The sequence below is a fragment of the Danio rerio genome, chromosome 18 (assembly GCF_052040795.2).
Source record: "Danio rerio strain M-AB ecotype USA chromosome 18, GRCz13ab, whole genome shotgun sequence".
In the NCBI taxonomy this organism is placed as follows: domain Eukaryota; kingdom Metazoa; phylum Chordata; class Actinopteri; order Cypriniformes; family Danionidae; genus Danio; species Danio rerio.
Window position 1 is genome coordinate 34,629,917 of NC_141038.1, and position 20,641 is coordinate 34,650,557.

The 20,641-nt window shown below is 36.5% G+C and overlaps 1 protein-coding gene across 4 annotated transcripts in view; it reads left to right on the top strand.

Annotated features, from left to right (window-relative positions):
* Positions 1–20,641, top strand: part of dhx36 (DEAH (Asp-Glu-Ala-His) box polypeptide 36) — a 237,013-nt gene that overhangs the window by 38,569 nt on the left and 177,803 nt on the right. For all 4 annotated transcript variants that reach the window (XM_087292499.1, XM_087292498.1, XM_087292500.1 and 1 more), the window contains exon 6: positions 8,413–8,492. In XM_087292499.1, coding sequence (XP_087148625.1) covers positions 8,413–8,492 — 80 coding nt within the window. The remainder of the gene's footprint in view (positions 1–8,412; positions 8,493–20,641) is intronic.

Below are 20,641 nucleotides of genomic sequence, written 5' to 3' on the forward strand. Positions count from 1 at the left end.
TTGACTTTCTTTCTTTGTCTTAAAGACTTAATTTCCTCACTGAATACTTCCTCTTGGACTGTACGTATTATGAATTGCTCAGCATCTTGTCTTTCTTCAAGTGTTGTGGCTTTGTTGGATCTTTCCACCAAACCTTTTACAACTTTGACACATCGAGTCTAGCTATGGCCTTGACTGCCCTCTTCCAGTCAGAAAACCGTTGCAGGCGTTTGGACAAAGAAATTTCTTCCTTGGCCTCGGTGGTAAAAACCTGTATTCTTTTGAGTTCTGGGTCTCCCTCTTCAACTTCTTTTACCTTAATGTCTTCCTTAGGTAGTTCTCTTTGCCATAGGAATCTTGGTCCCGTAAACCAGTTTGATTCCATAAGTTTCTTCACAGCTAGTCCACGAGAGGCATGGTCAGCTGGATTCTGATCTGAAGCAACATATCTCCACTGACTAGGCTCTGTGTTGGTCCTGATCTGCTGAATCCGGTTGGCTACAAAGACATGGAAGCGTCTTGCATCGTTATGGATTTAACCAAGCACAACCTTGGAATCAGTCCAGTAGTATTCATGGACACAATCCAATTCCAGTTCTCCTTTAAGAAGATTACCAATTCTTGTAGCTACAACTGCAGCTGTGAGCTCCAATCTTGGAATTGTTGTCACCTTTGCTGGTGCCACCCTGGCCTTACCCATTGCAAGAGAACAATGAACTTCTCCAGACTTGGTCACCATCCTTAAGTATGAACATACTCCATAACCTGACACGCTGGCATCTGCGAAATGATGCAGTTCTTATTGTTGGACATCCTTGAACGTTGAAGGCATGTAACAACATGGTATCTTTACCATAGACAGGGTATGCAGATCACGAAGCCAAGCTTCCCAATGCAGCCTGAGGTCATCAGGAAGTGGTTCATCCCAGCCTATCTTGTCATTAAACATTCTTTGCAAGGTTCTCTTTCCAACCAGGATGTAAGGTGCAATGAATCCAAGAGGATCAAAGATGGAGGCGATTGTAGACAGCACTCCTCTTCTTGTGAAGGGGTTTTCCTTTACTAGCACTCTGAAAGGAATCTCGTCTGAAGTTACACACCAATGTACTCCGAGTGCCCTTTCAATTTTAGGTTCTCCTAGTGCCAAATTGAAGTCAGTTGCACCTTCAGTACATTCCTCTCTTGGGATTGTAGTGATCACCCTTTTGTTGTTGGTGATGAATTTGTGCAAGTGAAGCTTCCCAGTATTGCAGAGCTCCCTAGCCTCTTTCACTAGTTGGATTGCCTCTGCTTCTGTGTCCACACTCACCAAGCCATCGTCAGCATAAAAATTACGCTGTATGAACTTCACTATGGCTTGATTAAACTTGCCTTCACCTTGTGAGGCGAGGAATTTAAGGCCGAAGTTAGCACATCCTGGTGAGGAGGCAGCTCCGAACAAGTGGACCTTCAAACGAAAAACTGATGGTGGACATGCCATTTTGCTTTCTTCCCACCACAAAAACCTGAAACCTGAGGTAGTCACGATCCTTTGGGGCAACATAAAACTGATGGAACGTCCGCTCCACATCACACATAATGGCTATCTTCCCCTTCCGGAAGCGAGACAAGACTCCAACAAGGGTGTTTGTGAGATCAGGTCCTGTCAACAAGTTATCTTTCAGAGAAGTGTTTGAAAATCTGGCAGAGCAATCAAAGACAGCGCGAATCTTGCCTGGCTTTTGTGGGTTGTAAACCCCATGGTGAGGGATATACCATGCAGGCTGATTTCCTAACTCCCTTTCTGGAACCTTTTCAGCATCGCCTCTTGCTATTATCTCCTTCATGAAGGCTAGATAATCCTTGTAATACTGCTCATCTCTCTTCAAGCGCTTCTCCAAGGATTTGAGTCGACGTTCTGCACACACCTTGTTGTTCGGTAAGTTTGGTCTTTCACCCTTAAAAGGCAATGGCATCTCATAGTGCCCATCCTGTTGCTGCTTAATACCTTCATTCAACTTTGCAAGAAACCGTAGATCTTCTTGTGATGTAGAAACATCTTCATTGTACATTTCAACAAAGTCTGACTCAAACACCTTTAAAATATCTTCTGGAGTCATCATCACCTTAACCTTGTTTCTATAAACAAAGCTGACTTCTGACTTAAGCTTGCGAGAAGGTTTGCCAGCTGGCAAAACTTGTTTTGTGATGATCCTATGGCTCGTGCCAATCTCATCTTCATAGTCACTTATACAGTGATTCTATCCGATTATGGTCCAGCCCAACACCGATCTTTGAGCAAATGGCTGATCTTCATCACCTCTGAGAACTTCTCGGAAGTTGGAAGTAAGGCTTGAGGACAGTTATAGCCTATTAACAAGCCTATTTCACAGTCAAGTGCAGGAGCCATTTCACCTGCCAGATGCTCTAAATGAGGCCAGTTATTTGCTGTTTCACAGGTGGGTATATGGGACCTATTCACAGGTATGTAAACCCTTGTATACGTTGTTGGGAGTTGGATTTTCAGTTTTAAATTGATTCCTCTTACTTGCAGTCCATTTAATTTGCAACTAGACACAACCTTTGTTTTAGAAGTTATTGTAGAAATCTTAAGTTTAACTGATTATACCTTTGTTCCAAGTAACTCAGCAGTGTCCTTCAGAATGAAAGTGGTATCACTTTGAGTATCAAGCAAGACGTACACTAAAGTCTCCTTCATTGGTTCAGTTATTGTCGAAACATATACTGGAACAATAGATGAAGTATAAGTGCCACTCCTTTCTTGGATTACTCTGTTTGTTGTCGCAGACTCATATTCTTGTACCCTCTGTGATTCAGATATTTTGCTTGCTGATTTTGGGTTACCCCTTGACTGATCTTGATTGATTCTAGCTCTTTGTGCTGAATCCTTACTCACTTTATCTTGATGTAAGCATGTTGGATGATGTCCTTCACATTTTCCACACACACTCTTAGTGGTGCTTCCCTTGGAGTTATTACCTGCCCTGAGGCAACAACTTCTCTGCTTGCACAAACTTTAATCTTTCTTCAATTGGTCTTTCCCTAACCTTGCGACACTCATGAAGACTGTGGCCATACCGCTTGCAAAAGATACACAAGATGCTAGTTTTTTCACTGGAACTAATAGTTAATGTCTTGGCACTTAAATTGTGATTCTTTTGAAGCTTAGGGTGATGTTGGTCAAACTGTTTAAATCTTTCTTGTTCTGCTGGTTTTATTGCTTGCAGTGAAGTAATAGGATTGCATGCGATTCTAGCTTCCTTATTGAGAAATTCAACAAAGAATTTGAAGTCTGGAAATCTGTTGTACTCATCTTGGAACTTAGTAACTGCTCTGTTCCAGTGTGAACTTATCCACTCTGGCAACTTAGCAGATATCCTTTGGTTTTCATTATAGTCATTCAGAGCTTGTAAACCTTGAAGATAAGGCATTGCTGCTTCAATGCTGCTCAGGAAATCAACAAATTCCTGAAGGTCTTTGTTGTCCTTATTAACAAATCTTGTGCCATGACTGTATTTTGTCACGATACAACTTGCCAACTACAAACGGATTGCCAAACCTGTCCTTCAGTACTTTCCATGCTGCTATGTAGGCTGCTTCTGTCCCAATCAGGAAGTGCCCTTCTATAGCTTTCTTGGCTGAGCCGCTTACATACTTGCGTAGAAAGAAAAGTTTTTCTTGAGCCGGCAAGTTCTTACGATCAATTAAAGTCTGAAAAGACAGTTTTCAGTCATTATACATCAAAGGGTCTCCTGAGAAAACAACAGGTTCTGGAATTGGAATTCTATTGGCTGTAATTGCTTCAGCAAGAGCCTCAACAAGGTCAGAGACTCCATTGGGAGCAGCAGATGTGTCAGACTGTGCTATGTGAGCTTGGGAAGGTTAATAAAAGAAGTAGTGTCTTGAGTGAGCATTAACGGTTGTGAGGGAGGAGTATGAAGGTTTGGTGGAGAAACGTAATATCCTTGTTTTTGTGAAAAAGGGGAAGAAGAATGCGATTTTACTTCATCATCATTGATGCTTTCAGCATAAACCTGTAGCCTTGCTTGTGCTGCATTATGTCTTTTTAGTTCTTCCAATCGTTCCATTTCTTTTTTCTTCTCTTCCAACCTTATTTTTCTGGTTGTACTTTCAGAGATAAATTGAGCCTTTCTTCTCGCCTTCTTAGCGTCCATTTCTCTTTCTTGAGCTTCTCTTTCAGCAGTTATTCTTTCATCTTCTGCCTCAAGTATCTTAATTTCCTCTTCGTATTGATGCTGAGTCTTCATTATTTTAAGCACTTCTTGTGTAGCTGCTACTTTAGCTGCTGCTTCCTGTCTTTTCTGCAAAGAATCATGGGAAGACTGGCTGAACAACTTAGAAACAGACCTTGACATATTGGAAGTTGCTGAAATTATGCTGGACACAGTGGCTTCAAACAGTGAATCTGAATCAGGCCAGGGTGAATTCTCAGCTTCTCCATTGAGAAAACATTGAGCCTTCTTATTTGCAGCAGTAGCAATGGCAAGACCGGTATCGTTTTCCCTTCGAAATTCTGGCTCAGGGCTTGTGATGTTTCTTATTTCATCATAAAGCTTGTCAACCTCAGACTGAATGGCATTAATGGTGCTCACAACCTCAAAAATCAAATCCATATCATCATTGTCCTTCATGGGTCTTTTCAAACCATTAATGTGATACTTCCATCTTTTATACTTCTGCTCAAAGCTTCCTTTTAGATTGTTCAGTCTAGCTTCTTGCAACGTTTTACCCTTACCAGTGAGTATACGCACATGTTGGCTTCTTCTAACATCTGAGGTCTATGTTTTATCTGCACTGACCTGAAGTTGTTGTACTTGTGAAGCTACGTTATCCTGCTCAGCCATTTCACACTGTTGTGATGGTAGAGTCTGTTCTGCGTCATCGCTTTTCTTTGCTACTGGATCTGCACACACAGCTTTTTTAGTGGACATTACCGTTTTTTCACTTGTTTCTGACATGACTATTCTGTATTTACTATAGTTTGATATTTAAAGGAGTGTATCCTAATTTTCAATAAAGCTAACTTTTTTAGCTAATCTTCAAATCTTCAAATTCAAATTTAATAGCGAAGCTATGTCAAGTAGACTTCTATCTTAACCATATAAATTTAAACTATTGTATTGGAAGTACCAAAAATATGAATACAGCTTGTAAAATAAGATCAATGAAAAATGTATACAACAACCCAGAACTGTCTATTTCAGTCTTTCAATAATATAAATGATGCATTCGTTTGTCCTGTTAGTCCATAAAATTCAATAATCCAACAATTATAGGAAAATGTCAACTTTTATCCTTAAATGAAGATGATGGAAATACCAGCGCTAGTAAAACTTCAACAACAGTTCACAAACCCTTGTGCTGCTTCCAAGCACTATCTTATATGTGCTTGCTTTCTTCAGCCCTTTTCCCGAGTGCTGCATCAACCACTCTGTAGCGATCCTCTTGAAGATCAACCTCTCATATCCACCATCCTTTACCTCTTGCTGGTCAACATCCACGTGCAGGTATCATCTGATGGTCCTTGCCTTCACCGATGCAGTGAAGTATTCTACTATGCCGCCCTTAGTCACAACGCGAAGGCTGAGGTTCCTTTTTCACAGATGTTTAATGCACTTATCGACACAGATGCCGACATTAACACCGTAGAACTGTATAAATGATTACGATAACAACATCAGATACATTCACATACATAAGGATTAAGCATACAACTTTAAAGTAATTAATGAACAAAAATACATTCACATACCACTTTGCCTGCTTGTAAACTAAGAGAGGAGAGATACATCCATCGATTTCTCAATAAGCATTTTAAAATTATGAAAAATCAAAAATTATACATATTAAACTAATCACAAGTTATTGAAGAAAATATGTTTAAAGTACACTAGCGCCATCTAGTGGAAACAATATATAACTGCTTTATGACAGCAGTTACACAGTTACTAAAGTACTGGAATGCTTTAAAATAGATCTGTGCATTCTTACATTAACACCTCTGTTATCAAACAAAACACAATGAGAGATTCATTTGCTGCTCTTTACTAAATAACTATGGTAACTTTAATCAATATGCGAATGCAATTAAAGGTTAAATAGATTTTATAGCTTTATTTAATTTCTGTATAGGCCATTGATTTTAATAGGCTAAACCTTTTATTTTATTGTCAAATTTTTCTAATGTTTGCTATGTATTCTATCATTTGAAGCTATGTGTTGTCCCATATTTTTTACATCCCAACGTTGACAGATTGCTAATCAATAAATAGCTATAGTGCTATCTGTTAGTTTTAACGTCACCTAATGTTATGGAAGGGCATAGATGTTATAAAAAATAGTAAGAGTAATGTAACTACCTCCATCATTCCTTCCTCAAGCAAATGTATAAATATTAGATCTATTCAGCTGTAACGTAAATTGCATTGGCATATTAAGCTGACGTTTTTCCAGCTTGTAGTAGTCGATCAAAAAGCTATTTAGTTTCTTATGACAATATACACTAGCAGTGGAATTTACTGCGATGTGACAGAGCTTGAGCATAATCAAGGGGCTTGATCAAAGGTTGATCATATTCTCTTCTAAACAAAGAAGAGTATCTTTTTCAACAAAAAAATGATCACAGTTACAGCCAGCATCCCACAAAAAGCACTTCGAGCCTCATTTTGTGCATATCAAATCGCAAAATCCAAAAAGCCACACACCATATATTTTTGACTGCTTTGAATGGATACATTTTTTTTTTTTTTTTTTTTTTTACCATTTTTCCATATTAAAATATTATGGTGGGTCTTGAGATTGAATTACTTGCCTAGGTGGGTAAAAAAGTTTGGGAATCCCTGGATTCGGCTATGTAGGCTATTTAAACATTTATTATAAAAACTATTATTAACTGTAATTTTCTAAATGGAAAAAAAGGGTAATTTGTTTGTTGATTGAACACTAAATCATCAATAGCCTATTCATGAAGTTTATGACGCAGCAGACAGCACAGAGACGATGAGCAACAGTGCTGGTTTGTCAACTCGTCTGTCAAACTTTGACTAGAAATATCCTTCTTTCAGTTTGCTTCTTTGACAAAAAAACATCTGTAGGCACGTGTGGTTTCACGTTACTGTTACTGCAGGCGCTTTTCCATTCCAAAAACGCGTTTATCTGTTTAGTTTATCTGTTTGTTTCCATCTTTACTTTTATGTAGGTTTTGTCTGGGTTGGTTCCTTTAATTGTTGAAAAAATTGTTAAGTTTCAGGAGCTTAAGTGGAACATGACCTCTTTTCAAATGGAATCTCTCTCGTTAACATGCTTACATACTTGTGCTATATGACAATATAAAACCTTTTAGTCCTGGTGTATGATATTTAAGGTTTGGGACACTGCTGAGGTCTGTTCTGAAATGAAAGCGTCAGATTTACAACATTCACTATGGCTTTTAATGACTCGTGACACATTGACATGTGAAAATGTGTTTTACCTGCTTACACTGCAGACACGAGAACACAGATACGTTTCATGTCGGATAAATTTCCACATATTATCAAGGCCTGAATTTGATTTGTGTAAGTTGAAATCCATGTGATTTTCTCCTGCTTACATGTACATGGGCCAAATCCTATCTATGCCACATGGGAGAAAAAAAAATGGAATTGAGTCTATTTACACTATATATTATGTATTCAAAAAGTTTCAATCTCCAGCAAAAATAAAGGAATTGTTCTCACTTTTCCAGTACTTTGAGAGGCTAGTTTAAGTCAGCCTTCGAAATGCGGCAATTGCTGTGTATACAGAGGGTATGATATCAGAAAATTTAAAAACAAAAGAACATTAAAAAATTATTGTTACCATACTTTTTACATGCATTCAGAGATTACACAACATTATATGTCCCAAAAATAGAAGAAATTTTTAACATCTTCTCTGTACTGAACCTCATTCACAATTCTGTCTGGTATAAAAGGATTACCGCAGACCTAAATCAAATTTATTTGAGTTGGAGGAGAATTACCTTCAAAAAATATTTTTAATTCTTATGACTTTTACTTTTTTCTTTTGCTCTATTTTCTTATGTTAAGCTGCTTTGACACTCTCTGCATTGTAAAAAGTGCTAAATAAATAAAGATTAATTTGCAACAGCTCTTTGGGACAGCATGTATTTATATTTTAGAACAAAAATTGTTCTAACGCCACATTTGCAAAAAAAAAAAAGAAAAAAAAAGAAAGAAATTAGAATAGACCAAGAAAATTGTAAGTGTTTGTGAGCTCAAATTTATGATAAGATGACAATTTAAATAAGCAATAGTACAAGTTATTTCACCCTGGCTACACAATTTGTGTAGTATCAGTGGTCATACATATAAATGTTTTCAAATTTGTTTTGAAAAATTTATGATTTTAAGAGTAAGTGATTGTGCCTAGGTTGCAGAGAGAGTGGCTGTGGAACGCGCAGAGCCAGTGGGAGAGGGGAAGTCTTGTGGATATCAGATTCGTCTGCAGAGGTGAGTAAATAAGGGCTCTACGTTTCAAAATTGCTTAATGTTTAGACTAGTTTACTTTCACCTCAAAATTAAAGTTTTCTTTTTTAATTAGTCATCCACGTGAGTACACACACATATAAAATAAAAAAAAATATATATATTTCGTAACTGTGCTAATAACATTGTCCTTACAGTTTTTTTTTTTAAATATTTAAATTCTAAAATAAATATTAATTTCACAGGTTGGCAAATAATTTTGTGTGAGTGTATATGTATGTATGTGCATAACGTATATGCATGTGTAACGCATCAGTAATCTCTGTTTATAAGTAACAGAGATTTTTTTTTTTTTTTAAATATTTTGTCTGTCAGAATTTTTCTTGAAGTTTTCTTGTACTCGTTTGAAGAGAGAAAGTTTGGAAATATTAAGATTTGTAAGTGTTTTTGATGCAAGTCTCTTATTTCACAAAGGGTGCATTTAAAAAAAAGCGTAGCTTTTCTTATGCGTTTTAGATAAAACTAAATATATACAGTGGTCAATTAAAAAAAAATCTCTTCAGTCTTTCACAATCCGTTAGAAATAATTTTAATATGATAACTTGCTCTTACTGGTTCTTGGTCATTAATACTTCTAATGATTTATTTTTCATTATTGAAGATAATATTTTCCTGAAACAGAATATATTTGACTTTTTAGACTAACTGGTGAATGCAATTTTTTTAATGGTAATATAAATACAAAGCAGCACAACTGTCTTTGATCCTCTGACATTCTGTTATCTGTACTTGATAATGGTTTTTAATATATTTGATGTATACTTTTTAATTTTTGTTGGAGCTGTTCATGATACTTTAGATAGATAGACAGATAGATAGATAGATAGATAGATAGATAGATAGATAGATAGATAGATAGATAGATAGATAGATAGATAGATATGTATAGTTAAAATAATATAAATTGATTTTAAAATATAAATTGATTTCGCATATGACCCCATCTAGTGGACAACACAAGTATTGTAACTTATTATCTTAAGTTAATTTAAAAGCTTCATTTTTAAATCCCTCACTATAGGTAAAACCATTAAAGATATCCAAAATATTTTGACACTTTGAAATCCTGAATGTTTTTGCATCATGTTGACATTATTTGATGGAGATTAAATATTTTATAGTAGTGTATCAAATCTTCCTACATTTTAAACATTCAGACCCAATTAGGAGTCTTCCTGTATTTTAGACAAATGGTAGCACTAGTGAGCCTTTTAACCGCACCCATGTCAGATCTTTGCCAGTGTGTAACGGTTTACAAGTCATATGTGAATGCTCTGGTGAGCATATTGGAAGCCTCAAAAGGGACACACACAAGGGAAATGTTTTGAAGATTCACCTGTTGCCATGACAAGTATGTTAAAATTATTAGAAAACTTCAGTTTGTTGTTCTAACACTACCATGGCCATATTTGGAACACTTCAGATTAAAGATGATGACTTTTAAAGCTTTTTCAAATGTGACACACTTTCTGCTTTCAGATGATGGCGCTATAACCGATACTCACAATAGTTACATGTAGTGAGTAGTACAATGTAGTCAGAATTCTTCAACAAAAAAACTTATGAAATTTGATAAAATTCAGTGACCCCATGCAGAGATTATTACACATTTCCTGTTTTTTTATGTCTCACCTTTATTTCATTTCTTCACCACAGCCAACCATTGGAGATAAAAAAATCTGCTTGCAATTTAGCATCATCATCAATGTCTTGACTTAATGCTGTGCAATTTTAGTGGTTGTCGAATGAGTTTTCTAATTTACAGTCATTAGCTCTGACAAACTGGAAGACTGGAAGACAATTTAGTCTGAATGTTGAAAATATTGAATGATTTGATACACTACTATTCATAAACTAAATTCTTCAGGAACACAGTGCACAGCAGGGTAGAGCTGAAGATGTTTGCCAGAGCCTGACAGGATCAGATGAGATGCAAAAGTTCATTTGGGTTTGGACTTTGTCTATGATTTTACACAAGCTCAGACTTACACTTGGGTTGCGCTGTATATGAGCGGTCACGTGATGCATTTTGATTAGTTCAAGAAAGATGTGAAAATGGATACTGTGGAGGTGAAACAGGTTTAACTTTGGGTTTCTTTACATATCTCTTCTAAAATCGGATGGAAAATGTGAGTTGCTTCAATTCTTTTACTAATTTCAACGTGCATTTGGACCTGCAGTCCCATTGCATTTATCATTGTAAAGGAACCATCAATCAACGGTGATCTCCATGGATCCTCCACTGGCAAACCCTGTAGCTCTCATGCAAGATTTATTTATGGATAAAACTAAAATGCACTACAGTTTTTGGTTGTTTTTTGTTTGTCTAAGATAATTAGTTTATCGTTATTACTGAAATTTTTGTGCTCCATGCGTAAGAAGCTAGATGGGTGGTTCTTGTCGCATGACTGATGGTGTGTTTAAGGCATTCTGGTTGAACGGTTTCAACTCACTGAACTGTAGGTGCGCCTTGAAAACAAGAGCGTGTCGCCACCACGTCCCTACAGTCGTGACATGTTATGATGTTACAGAGGACTTTGTGTTTTAGATAAGTTTTATAATTGAACATCAGACGCGTGGTAATGTCTACTATCAATCTTAAGTAATACTGGCCTTGTGATATCTAATAGTTTTATTTTAATTAATTGATGTGTTCAGGGACAACACCGTTTTATGAACAGTTTGAAGGGCTCTTATTTTATAATTTCACATTAGATGGCCATAAATATAGTTAAACTGATACCATGGTAATGTCTACTAACAAGTTGAGATAAAACAGGCCTGTGATCTAATGGGTTTATTTTAATTAATTGATTATTTCACGGACAACAGTGTTTTTTGGAAGGTTTGAATGGATCCTATTTTATAATTTCACATCAGATGACTATGAAAACTTTCGCTTACACTGTGGTAATGAACTCCAATACAAACAATTTGAGGTTAAACTGGCCTGTAATAATCTAATAGTTTTATTTTAAATAATTGTTGAATTAATTGTCACTGTTGTCATTTCTGATATTTGGGATTTAGATTTAATTTAAGTAGACCAATGTAAACATTGCAAACACTGTAAGCTAATCTTGGTAGATTCAATAATGTTATGTAAAAACATTATAAAACATCAATATCTGTGCATTGTCTAATAATATAAAATAGCTTATTAGTCGATGTGATATAAATAATGTATTGTTTTATATATTATATTTATCTTCTAAAAATAGCTTAAATTAGTTAATAAAACACAAGGTAGACCTACTGAGCAAAAAAGGGGATGCCTCTCAGACACTTTTAGAAGCTGTCATTAATTTATTCTCACCATGCTTAAGGTCTAGGTCTCCTGTTGATCCTCATAGCATCCACATGGGATAAAAGAACAGCATCTTAAGTCTGTCTTTCGTGAAATGAAGTTGCAGTTTAATGTATAGTAAATCGGACTCATTCAAAGTAGCGTCACTGCAGAAACAAACATTATGAATGCATGTTACACTTCCAACTGCAGATTATAGTTTCTTTTTCTTATAATGCAGAGTTTTTTGAGGTAAGGGACATTTATGTTTGCCATTCACTTACAGTCGTACAAGCTCATCCAGTTCATCAAACTCTGTCTTTTAAAATCTAAATCGAAAGCAGATTATGTCTCTTCATAAAAGCCGGCGTATCAGCACGCTGCTACATTGAAAACGTATTATTTGAATTGCGCTTCTGATTGGTTCTCGGGATATAGCGGCTCTTGCTGTCAAAGGCAGGTGGCGTTTAGTTGCTTTTGCCAACAAACTGTTATTTCTGAATCTACTGACGTTGGTATTTGGATGATTTGGAGCAAATGTATTTGTTGATAGTGTAGTATGTGCCTAAAGCATTCACTTAATGTCATCTAATTTTTGGCGGAAGTGCCGTTCAGCGGCTTTTGCATTTGAACTCTTCTTATGTTATTCGTAATTTCATATACACATAATCACAATTTGTTATCTTTATAAAGATAATCATATATATTTAAACACTATAAATGAGGAGGACTTCTCTTCTCCACAATCCCTAGGTCTGAATGCAGACACAGTGGATAGTACTGCAGCAGCTCTGTTGTCCTATCTATTTCAACCAATAGCCCTGCTGGTAATCCAAAGAATTTTTAAAATAGACAAACAAAGCAGCACGGATATAGACAAGGTGTCTGACTTGTAATGAACTCAATTGATAAAAGGTAAAGTCTGCCATTCTCCAATTCTTGAATAGCTCTCCCGAAAAAAATGCTTGCTGCAAACTAACAGCTTTGCTGTGTTGGTAGCCCTGACAGCATTGTGGGGAAAAATATGCAACGAACCTCGTAGATTGTGGAAACAAACACATACGACCCTTCATGAACGGTTAAATGCTGCGTGCCGTGTGCAGACTTGGTCTCACCCTGTCATTAGCCGCATTTCCACTATCGGGCCAGTGCAAGCCAGAGGTTTTATCGGGCTGGGCCAATCGCCCGGGAGGTTGAGTAATGAGGCCAAAATTATGTCGCGTTTCCACTGTCAGGCTAGTAGCTCGCAGTGCGTCACACAAACACCGCCCCCAGAACAACGCCCGAATCAAACGTCACACTACCAGCCCACTTCAGCGGGAATCAGGCAGATAAAGCACACCATGGAATCATCACGATACGAAACCATTAAAATGAAGACAACCGAAACAAACAAATGACCCGTTTCTGTACAGCAGTACATTATATGTCTATACGCACTGGCTTGTGTATTTCCATTCATTACATTTGTTTACTCACCGACCGACTGTTGGCATTGTGCATCATGTTCTCTCGCCACTAACGGAGGGACCCAGCACAGTAAACGCACAAATCCATAATATAAAACCACAGAAATTCTCCGTTATAACTCGGTATGAAATGTAGTTTATAACATCTTTGTTTATAAGAGTAGCCTAATAAAATACAGCCATATTTGTTGCGCTCAGCAGCTATTCACTAAAGCTCTACATTTAAAGTTTCATTCATAAATTTGACCATGTCATATAAAAACATAAACACTTGTTTGAGGATATAGAACACATTTTGTGTTTGGACTTTTTCACAATGCGCTGGACTGGGTGACAGAAAAAAAAGTAGGCTAGTTTCTAATTTATGATTAATATCATCGTATCCAAATACTTTATAAATAATATTTCAAACCTTCTCTGGTGTTTATTTTTCGAAAATATCTAAAATCTTTTTTTTCAGATAGGTCTTTGTTAAATGAAAGTTATATGTAACTTTAAAACGGTTTGATTTATGTATTGTATATAGGCTACTTGCATTGTTCTAGCTAGCTTTTGTTTAGTTTATATTGGTTTATTTATTTAATGCGATTTTATTATATACGATATGTGTAATTCTTTAAATTGTATTTCAATATAGCCTAGGCTATTTTATCAAGATATGACACTATAATGTTTAAAGTCTATGAAAGTGCGCACGTAATTTAAGTTTTTTGTATTTCTGTTGTATTCATGTTGTGTATTATCTCCAAAATAATAAAAAAAGAAAGAAAAAGCCGCTCGCAGCATCAACAGAGCTGTAAATGGAGCGCTCTTTTGCTTTGTCTCACACACACATACAGATATTTAAACGTGCTCAAATACACCTTTTAAACCTTTACTGTCTGCTGTGTCTTTAATATGGTGTAAAGATTATTATGCTTTATTGAAGCATCAAGGAGGACGCAGCAAAGAATGTCACTATGAATTAAAACTACTTTATTATTTTATGCAACACCCTTACATTTAAAAGGGAAACATAAGAGTGATCATATGCAAAAAGAACCCATAAGGCTAGATGTTTTCTTTCCCTCATTTATTTATTTATTTATTTGTTAGGTGCATGTACTCATGTGCGATCGGAAAACGGTGCCCGCCTCTCCTTTCACTCTGCCCCGAAGCCCCAGCTGGCCCTCTTTGGCCCAAGGTATTCGGCAGGCTGAAAAAGGCTGGCCGCTGGCCCCAAGAAAGCCCCGATTTGGCCCGATTAGGCCCCGGAAGTGACAGTGGAAACGCGACTGGCCTTGGCTCGCCCTGGCTCGCTCGCTTTAGGCGCAATAGTGGAAACGCGGCTATTGAGTCTCACAGCTTGGCAGGTCTGCCTTGCCTTCGGAAAGCATGTGCTTTTATGAATAATCAAGAAACCGGGTCTTCTCATCGGATAAGAAAACTGGTATGAATAATAATGAGATACCGACGCATCATCACTCCACTAGCAGATGCACGCTACGTCACTGATTTTGATCCCGCCCCTTAAATTATTTTAAACCTGTAAGTTGAAATTAACTGACAAAAGCTCATAGTTATCCAGTTTTTCCCACAAATAAAGCTAACAGGTGCTAACAATGTCTTAACTGATGCTCAATGCACAAATCTGCACAAATAAAAAAAAAAGTACTTGAGGGTTTCTTGAATCTCTAATCCACCTTCACTATATTCCTTAATTATATAATCTTTTTTCTAATACAATCATAATTAATTTTACTTATTTCTTTGAATATTTTGGTTGAAATTGATAATGAGAAGCAGGGATAAATCAATCTGGAAACACTTTAAATTTTTGTCAGTACTATTCTAACAGGAACTATATCCCTCTGCAGGCAAGAATTTAAAATGATTTTACTTTTCTCAATTTTTGTGTCCATGTTTAGCTTTTCGCTTCTCTCTACAGTAAATCTTTTGAAATTATAATACCTAAATATTGTTATCAAGTAAGGTCAAAGGGTGCTCCTGTTCACATTTTGATTCAACTTGCTTAAGTGCTAAGGGGATTTGTCCTTTAAAAAAGAAGTCTTATCATCAGCTAGCTGACTAATTATAAGATTGTGTTTTATAAAACTAACGCCTGCAATGTTTTAATTATTAACTAGAATAGCTAGTAATTCTGCAACCAAAATAACTAAAAGATAAAAGCTTCCACAGACTCGCCTTATGCCTCTGTTCACCTGAAATCGAGGAGTTGTTTTTTTTTTCTAGTAGCTGAACCATTAAGGATATTAACAATCATCCCTGGGAATATTTTATAATTTATATTAAGAAGCATGATAGAACATATATTATCTAATAATTTGTTATCCTTTTCATGTATTGGAATTAGAATATTGAGTCCCTGCTTCATAGTAGGCAATGGATTATTAGTCATTATGCAATTTTGTAATTTTTTAAACTAAAAATTTACGTTAAGATCCTCTCAAATAAACTTGTGAAAAAAAATGTGAAGTTAGCCCATCTGGTCCAGGTGATTAATTAGTTAAATTTTTTTTAAGGATAAATCTAATTCGGTAGAATTCAAATAAGCAATTTTAATCTAGATTAATTCCAAGATTACAATGTGATTAATCCAGATTAAAAAAACTATGCCCACCCATTTTATATATATATATATATATATATATATATATATATATATATATATATATATATATATATATATATATATATATATATATATATATATATTAGCGCTGTCAAAAATGTGTTTGTTAACTCATGTGATTAATTTTAAATAATTAACGCGTTAAAAAAATTAACTCGATTAACACAGTTCAGGTTTTTTTTACTTCCTGTTGTGGTGGACGTGTGTTTAACATGCAAGAAATGTGGATAAGAAGGAAGCACTTTTTAAAGGCAAGTTTCAGTATAAAACAATTAGTCGCATCACCAGGCTCTCCAAAGTTTCATGCAATTTCGGATGTTTCGTAACGCATGGCGAACAGAAAGAAAATCCTCTGCATTTCGTGACTCTGTGTTTCTTTAAGGTAATGAAATCACGCTTTGGCTGCACGGTAGAATTTTAATAAGAGTATAAGCTTAATCATATTAAAATCAGAGTATTGGTGTCTTATGTGAATGTACTCTCTGTCAAAGACAGGGCATTACTCTGCCTTTCAGCATGAGCCCTCCAAGTTTAGCGTGTTTCCTCATTAAACGCAACGAAAGCGTATGCTTCGCGTTGTTGTGTCAGAATCCTTGTGAAATACAGTAATACTTTAGGATGCTTAGTTTAAGCAAATTTTATGAACAAGATCATGCGTGTTGAATCTGAGGGGAGTCGCTCCAGTATGGAAGGCCGTTGGGGCCAAAACGTCTGCAGCGCGTTGTGTGTGTCTGTGTGTGTGTCTGTATGTGTGTCTGTGTCAGGCCCGTTGAGGGGTGTCAGGGGTGGAGTGAGCGACGTATCTGAGTAGGGGCGTGTGCGCGAGATCTACCTGAAGGACGGTGGGGGTGAGTTGCGCACGACATAGGCTACCTGAAGAGCTAGGAGGGATGCAGGGGAGAGGGGTGTGCAATGTATTTAACGACCGGTTTGCGGGAAATTATCATTCATTTGCGGGCATTTGGGAGTCTCTGTGCACTTGCGGATACTCCTAGTCTTAGCAACTGGATAAATTTAAAGGAGGTTTAAGCAAAATTGTTTCTACTCTATAACTAATGTTCTCAACTCACAGCAATAAAACTTTACAATGAGTGCAACAGTTTGTATTCTATAGTTTATTATTATAATTTTAAATGTTCCATATCTGCAATTTCTGTATTTTGGCATTTTTTTGCTGTCCACTTAGAATCCAACATGGAAATAAATGTTTTCTTTATTGGCATTGATTGTTTTGAAATTTAAATGTCATTAACATGCCTGTGTTTTAATTTCTTTAATAAATATGGCTGTCAAGCCAGGATCTTGATGGTTTATTGTGGGTATTGTTGTTTACAAGACACAAATTGTGAGTTTGCATATAATCTCACTGAGAGAGCAGTGTACTGAGAGCAAGAAAACTTATGCGTGAGCAGTGCATATTTGAGAGATCGTGAGAATTTTTGCGCAAGCAGCGTATGTGAGAGCTCGCAAGCAGTTTTGTCCACAAACAGGAAATCGATGCACACATTATACTGAGAAAGCTGTTCATCATGCTCACTTTGTACTGCACGGTTTTGTGTTGTAAACCACTTGAATGTAAAGTAAATACAATAATGGTAACAATAAGAAAAGAAACAAAATCTGCATTTTGTCATGGCATTGTGTCTAATATGAATATAGCCAAGCCATTTACAGATATTGCCAGATAATCACTTTACCTCTACCATACTTTTAACAGATCATTTGTGATTCTGGCTGTCATCCTTTCTTGCATTGTCTTGAGCCTTCACATTGCCAATTATATACTATATTGTTAGTAGCCTGGAGAGGTCACAGTCATTCTGCTACATCAAATCACTTTCTACTGGATGTAAAATGCTCATTATAGAACATTATAGAATTTTATAATGTTAAGTTCTAATTCTGTAGTTATTTTGGTGAAAGTAACTAAAAAGTAATATAAGAGTAATGTAACATATTACAATTCTGAGACAGTAATATTGTAAGGTAAGGGATTACATTTAAATAACAGTAATAAGTAATCTGTAATGTATTACAGTTTGGAAGTAACTTGTACAACACTGCTTGTAACACAGATTTCTTCATGTAAACAACATACCCACAATAAACCATCAAGATCCTGGCTTGACAGCCATATTTATTACAGAAATTAAAACACAGGCATGTTAATGACAATTAAATTTTAAAACAATCAATGCCAATAAAGAAAACATTGATTTCCATGTTGGTTTCTAAGTGGACTGCAAAAAATGCCAAAATACAGGAATTGCAGATATGGAAAATGAAAAGTTATAATAATAAACTATAGAATACAAACTGTTGCACTAATTGTAAAGTTTTATTGCTGTGAGTTGAGAACATTAATTATAGAGTAGAAACAATTTTGCTTAATACTCCTTTACATTCATCCAGTTGCTATGAGTATCCCGCAAGTGCACAGAGACTCCCAAATGCCCGCAAATGAATGATAATTTCTTGCAAACCGGTCGTTAAATACATTGCACACCCCTCTCGCCCCTACTCAGATACGTCGCTCACTCCACCCCTGACACCCCTCAACAGGCCTGACACAGACACACACACAGACAGACACACACAACGCGCTGCAGACGTTTTGGCCCCAACGGCCTTCCATACTGGAGCGACTCCCCTCAGATTCAACACGCATTATCACGTTCATCAAATTTGCTTAAACTAAGCGTCCTAAAGTATTACTGAATTTCACAAGGATTCTGACACAACAACGCGAAGCATACGCTTTCGTTGCGTTTAATGAGGAAACACGCTGAACTTGGAGGGCGCATGCTGAAAGGCAGAGTAATGCCCTGTCTTTGACAGCTCGCGACTTCACCAGATGTTCTGAGTACATTCACATAAGACACCAATACTCCGATTTTAATATGATTAAGATAATACTCTTATTAAAATTCTACCGTGTAGCCTTAAAAGGAACCTTACCTTAAAGGAACACCGAGTCACGAAATGCGGAGCATTTTCTTTCTGTTCGCCATGCGGTATCAACTTACAACTGATGTCGAAAGTTAAAAATGAAACACTCGAAATAGCATGAAACTCTGGATAACCTGTGATGCAACTAATTGTTTTATACTGGAACTTGCCTTCAAAAAGTGCTTCCTTGGTCTTATCCACATTTATTGCATGCTGAACACACGTCCACCACAACAGGAAGTAAAAAAACCTGAACTGCGTTAATTGCGTTAATTTTTTTTAACGCGTTAATTATTTAAAATTAATCGCATGCGTTAACGCGTTAATTTTGACAGCGCTAATATATATATATATATATATATATATATATATATATATATATATATATATATATATATATATATATACAGATGTTACTACTTCAATGTGTTCCTTTTGCCACCATTCATACCGCGGCGACGGTGCGCCAGCAGCTTTTGACCGCTGGGTGGCACTTTAACCACAGATAATCAGCTTTGCCTTTTCACAACACTAAACAGACTTTTCTGTGCGTACCTTATGTGATCAGATGTGTTCAATTAAAATATAATTTTGATTTAGTTTTCTTAGTAATAAACATGATCTTACCAGGGCTTAAAGTATTCCGGCACCATGCCGAATCTCCGGCGTACGGCCGTGAGAAAAAAAAAAATTGTGGTTGCACATGCGATTTTGTTGGGGATGCTCAAAATAATCGATTAAGCAATAACCGAAAGGGCGCGTTTGTAACCGATGAATGGTATCAGTTAAATGATTAAAATATGCTTTATACAATTTTAAAGTTTGGCTGCATAGGGGGGCATCTGTTTAATGGTTTACTGACGGCCGCCAGTGTTTTACGCTCTGCTTATGCTCGCTCTGCGCGCTTCAAGTTTTGCCGTTGCGCGCTGTGTGCTCGAGCAGAAAAAGTGTGTTACCTCTGTTTTATTGTTCAGTCAAATGAAAGCACTGCAGGGTTTCTGTTGAGGTGACAGCGGGGTTTGGGTTGTCAATGTGAGTATGGCAAACTTTTAAAGATGGAGGAGAGACTTGTGGTTGCTGTTTAAGTTATCCAGAACTGTATTTATAGATCTTGAATATCACAATATTATTAAAATTACAATTATAACATCGACAGCAACTCGACTCGCGCACACCAGCTGATTCAGTCGTTTTCTAGTGACATATAAAGAGCGCAGGGCTTCTTTTTTTCTTGTCAACCATAAAAGGCAGCGCGGTGCACCGCGCGTTTTTGGAACATAAAGGCGTGCGCTTTGTGATCGGCCCCTAAATACAACAAATATTTGTTAACTCTTGGTATGGTAACACATGCAAACACACGTTTCTACAGACGCATTTTGCCAAAGAAGCAAAATGAAAGAAGGATATTTCTGGTCACAGTTTCACACAGAGTTGACATTAACCAGCGCTGATGCAGATCACCTCTGTGCTGTCTGGAGCCGCTTCATAAACTTAAAAAGCAGGCTGATGATTTAGGGTGGGCTGCAACCAACAAACCCCTTTTTTATTTTATTTTATTATAATTTTTTTTTAATTACAGTTATTAATAGTTCTTATATAATATCAGCTTTTAAAATAGCCTACAATCTACGAATCAAACAAATCCAAAGATTTTCTTGATTTTTGTATAATGATAACTCCGCACCATACTGAGGCTTTCATTTTATAGCTTATAAAACATGTATGCAAATGTATGCAATGTCTTATGTAAGGGCTGTGACGGTCACCGTGACGACAA